Raw genomic sequence first — 4,645 nt, 5'->3', positions numbered from 1 at the left:
TCCCCGAGAGAAGGAACACATACAGGATGAACTTTGCCCTGCCCCAGCTTTCTGCCTAGAGGGAATTTTCAATATGTAGTGCAGGCAGGGAGAACCCAAGCAGAGCTGGTTGGTTGGTGGTTTTGCTGAGTTGAGGAGTCGGATGTCTGGAGTTTTTGACTGAATGCCATTCTGTGAATGTATTGGATGAAATTCTATAAGTATGGATGGAACAACTCTTGGGGAAAGAAAGATTTCCTGGGAGCTGTAAGTTGAATAATTTCCAGACTAACACAGGACTGGAAGTCATTTGACTTTCACACCCAGAATAGAGAGAACTTGTTAAATATATGGGACAATTATTATAAACCCTAGAAGAGTCCAGGGTAAGTAGTGATACTACATTTTACCAATTGATAAGTCTGCTATTACCCCTAAAATAGCTGGAAAATTATGCTCTAAAGGATCAAATTGTTGAGCAAATAAAGCAATTGCTTGCAGTAAGAGTCTAAAACTCTCTCATAGATTACACCAAAATTTAACATTCAGCCATGGAAAATTCACAGTATCCTGACATATAATCAGAAGGCATAAGACACATAAAGAAGCAAGAAATTGTGACCCATACACAGGAGAAAAAACAAGACAATAGAAATAGGTCCATTAATAATGGAGATGAAACAATTAGCAGGCAGAGATTGTAAAAGAGCTTTTATAAATATGCCCAAGCTTTTAAAGAAACATGAACCTAAAGAGGAAAGACATGGGAAAAATGTGTCAAAAACTAATGGAGACTCTAGGCTGGAAAATAAGATATCCGAAATACATTTTCATCGAACGTGCTTCAAATGTGTTAGACACTTCAGAAGGAAAGATCAGTGAACTTGAAACAGCAACAAAATCTGTCCAGAATGAAGAACAGAGGGAGGGAAAAATAAATAAAAATAAAAACTGAGCTTAAGTAATTTGTGAATAATAAATATCAAGCTAACACACGTATTCTGCGACTGAAGCCCCAGAATCTAAAGTTTTCTGTAAATCTAAAACTTCTCTAAAAAACAAAGTCTATTTAAAAAATAATTAAGGGATAGAGTAAGATATTCTATGATACCACTAATCATAGGAAAGTTAGGATGGGCTATGTTAAGATCAGACACAGTAAATTTCTGGGCACTGAGTATTGCCAGAGATAAAGAGTGACATTTTATAATGGCAAAAAAAAGATGGATTCATTATAAAGACACAGCCAATATAAATGGGTATAAATCTCATAGCAGATATTCAAAATACATGAAGCAAAAATTAGCAGAACTAAAAGGAGAAATAGAGAAATTCACAAATATAGTCTGAAATCTCAACACTGTCTTTCACTAACTGATGTGATAGTAGTAAGAAAAATCAGTGGGGACCCAGAAACAACTACCAACCAACTGGACATAACTAATATTTATAGAACTCTCCACCCATCAGCAGAAGAAAAGACATTCTCTTATTTACCAGAACAGACTGTATTTTGTACCATAACCCAAGAGTCTCAAGTCTCTGACCCACGGTGGACTTGACTTGGAAATCAGCAACAGAAAAATATCTGGACATTTCCCACACATCTGTAAATTAAGCACGATGTTTCTAAACAACCCAATGAGTCAAAGAAGAAATCACAAGGGAAATTAACACCGTTTAACTGAAATAAAATGAAAACATATAAAAATTATAGGATGGCATGTTTTGGTCTGTTCAGCTGCTGTAACAAACATACCATAGACTGGGTGACTTACACAACAGAAAGTTATTTCTCACAGTTCTGGAAGCTGGGAAGTAAGTCCAAGATCAGGCTCAGCCAGCTGGTTTGGTTTCTGGTGAGAACTTTCTTCCTGGCTTCTAGAAGGCCTCTCCTGCTGTGCCCTCACACGGCCTCTCTGTAGTACTCGCATGAATAAGAAATATCAGAAAGGGAGACAGAACATGAAAGACCCCTAACTCTGGGAAACGAACTAGGGGTGGTGGAAGGGGAGGAGGGCGGGGGTTGGGGGTGACTGGGTGATGGGCACTGAGGGGAGCACTTGACGGGATGAGCACTGGGGGTTATTCTGTATGTTGGCAAATTGAACACCAATAAAAAATAAACGTATTAAAAAAATAAAATAAAAAAAAGGAGAAAGTAAGCGATCTCATTTACTCTTCCTTTTGTTCCAAAGCCACTAATCCAGTGCTCATCCCATCAAGTGCCTCCCTCAGTGCCTGTCACCCAGCACTGGGTGTTATGCTATATGTTGGCAAATTGAACTCCAATAAAAATAATTAAAAAAGCACCACTAATCCTATCATGAGGGCCCTACCCTCGACCTCATCCGACTCTACTCATCTTCCAAAAGTCTTATCTCCAAATATCATCATGGTGAGTGTTTAGGGCTTCAGTATTTGGCTTTCGGGGGACACAGTCCTTCAGTCCATAACATGTCGCCAAAATATCGTTCAGTTTTCAAAGCAACAATAACAACAACAAACCCACAAAAACAAAAACCAAAAAGCTCTGGAGAGAACTTTTTCATCCTCCCACACTAGAATTCTGTACTATGAAATAACCCTCTGTCCCTCCTCCCCTAACCCCTGGTAAGCACTGTTTTACTTTATCTCTAAGAATTTAACTTATTATTCTAGGTACTTCAGGTAAGTGGAATTATATGATATGGGTCCTACTGTGTTTGGCCTATTCCACTTAGTATAACATCTTTAAGGTTCATTCAGATTATGGCAGAGCTCCATTCTTTTTAAAAGGCTAAATAATATCCCATTGCATGTACATACCACATTTTGTTTATCTACTGGTCTATCAGTGAACATTTGGGTTATGTTCACTTTCTGGCTATTTGACTAGTACTGTTATGAACATTTATGTACGAACAGGTGTTTGAGTCTCTGATTTCAGTACGTACCCAGAAGTGGAGTTTTTGGATCACATTGTAGTCCAATGTTCAATTTTTTAAGAGACTACCATCCTGCTATCCATAGTGATTGTATCACCTTACATTCCTTCCAGCAATGCACAAACGTCCCATTTTCTCCACATCCCTGTTGAGATCCTTGTTGTCTTATCTTTTTGATAATAGCCACCCTAATGGGTGTGAAGCGGGTTTTATCTCCTTGGGGTTTTGATTTGCACTTCTGTAATTAGTTGTGATGTTGAGCATCATTGCATGGGTCTATTGGCCAGTTGCATGTCTTCTTTGGAGAAATGTCTATTCAAGTCTTTTGCTCAATTTTGGGTTTTTAAATTCTCAGATTAGAAATAAGAAAGGTTTTTAATCAGTTACGTTAAAGAAGGTAGAAAAAGAGCAAAGTAAACTCAAATCAGTATATGTAGGGAAATAGTAAAAACAGGGGATCCCTGGGTGGCGCAGCGGTTTGGCGCCTGCCTTTGGCCCAGGGCGCGATCCTGGAGACCCGGGATCGAATCCCACATCGGGCTCCCGCTGCATGGAGCCTGCTTCTCCCTCTGCCTGTGTCTCTGCCTCATTCTCTCTCTCTCTGTGACTATCACAAATAAATAAAAAAAAAAAAATTAAAAAAAAAAAAAGAAATAGTAAAAACAAATGTGGAAATCGATGAAATAAAAACTAGAAAAATGGACCAAATTGATTAAAACCCCAGTCGATTAATCCTTACTGCCTGAATATTTCTTTAGTCTGCTACCCTTTTAGAGTCTAGGCTCTTAGATACCACGGTACAGTGTAGTAGGAACTTGTTTACCTGTTATTCTCATTTGACAAGGAGAACCGTGTGGTTTTCATCTTGGTAACTCCAGTGTCTGGCGCAGCACCGTGTTAATAATATCTGCTCAATTATTCCTTGACCAATTCACAACTTTGCCTCATAAATTCAAAATGATAAGATAGAGGTTTGAGGTAGGTGTGAAGGAGAAGAACTACCATGACTTCAAGTGCTTTAACGAAACCTCAGATGCGAGGCCTTCTGGCCAAGCGTCTGCGATTTCATATCGTTGGAGCCTTCGCTGTATCCCTGGGGGTTGCAGCTTTTTATAAGTTTGCTGTGGCTGAACCAAGAAAGAAGGCATACGCAGATTTCTACAGAAATTATGATTCCATGAAAGATTTTGAGGAGATGAAGAAGGCTGGTATCTTTCAGAGTACAAAGTGAATTTGGAATATAAAGAATTTCTTTGGGTTGTGTTTCATTGAAGCTTGACTGTCCTATGTTCCTGAGCTATGAAACACGAACACTGGGTTATGGAATAGTTTCTCTTAATAAACAACTAAAAAAAAAAACCAAAATGATAAGATAGGACAGGGCAGACATATGTAAACCACATAGGACAGCGAGGGAAGTGTAGGGAAAGGACACAACATCTAGAATCAGAAAACTCACCTCTTAATTGTGTTACTCTACACCAATTCTTGTTGCTGGATGGATCCTCATCTGTAAATTGGGTGCAACTTAAATGATAAATATGAAAAAAATGAGGCAGCCCCGGTGGCTCAGCGGTTTAGCGCTGCCTTCAGCCCAGGGCCTGATCCTGGAGACCCGGGATCGAGTCCTGGGTCGGGCTCCCTGCATGGAGCCTGCTTCTCCCTCTGCCTGTGTCTCTGCCTCTCTCTCTCTCTCTCTCTGTCTGTTTTTCATGAATAAATAAATAAAATCTTTAAAA

At 39.2% G+C, this 4,645-nt stretch overlaps 1 protein-coding gene across 1 annotated transcript; it reads left to right on the top strand.

Moving 5' to 3' along the window:
* The first annotated feature begins 3,880 nt into the window (after positions 1–3,880).
* On the top strand, positions 3,881–4,259 carry LOC119876114 (cytochrome c oxidase subunit 6C). The gene has a single exon (XM_038532118.1). It carries the CDS (start codon positions 3,910–3,912, stop codon positions 4,135–4,137), a length of 228 nt encoding a protein of 75 aa, XP_038388046.1. The 5' UTR covers positions 3,881–3,909; the 3' UTR covers positions 4,138–4,259.
* The last annotated feature ends 386 nt before the right edge of the window (positions 4,260–4,645 follow it).

The sequence above is a fragment of the Canis lupus genome, chromosome 3 (assembly GCF_011100685.1).
Source record: "Canis lupus familiaris isolate Mischka breed German Shepherd chromosome 3, alternate assembly UU_Cfam_GSD_1.0, whole genome shotgun sequence".
NCBI lineage: Eukaryota > Metazoa > Chordata > Mammalia > Carnivora > Canidae > Canis > Canis lupus.
The sequence above is the reverse complement of the archived record's forward strand: the minus strand, read 5'-3'. Positions and strand labels throughout refer to the sequence as shown.

Coding starts and splice junctions, on each gene's coding strand:
- LOC119876114 (XM_038532118.1), top strand. CDS start 3,910: ATGACTTCAAGTGCTTTAACGAAACCTCAGATGCGAGGCCTTCTGGCC.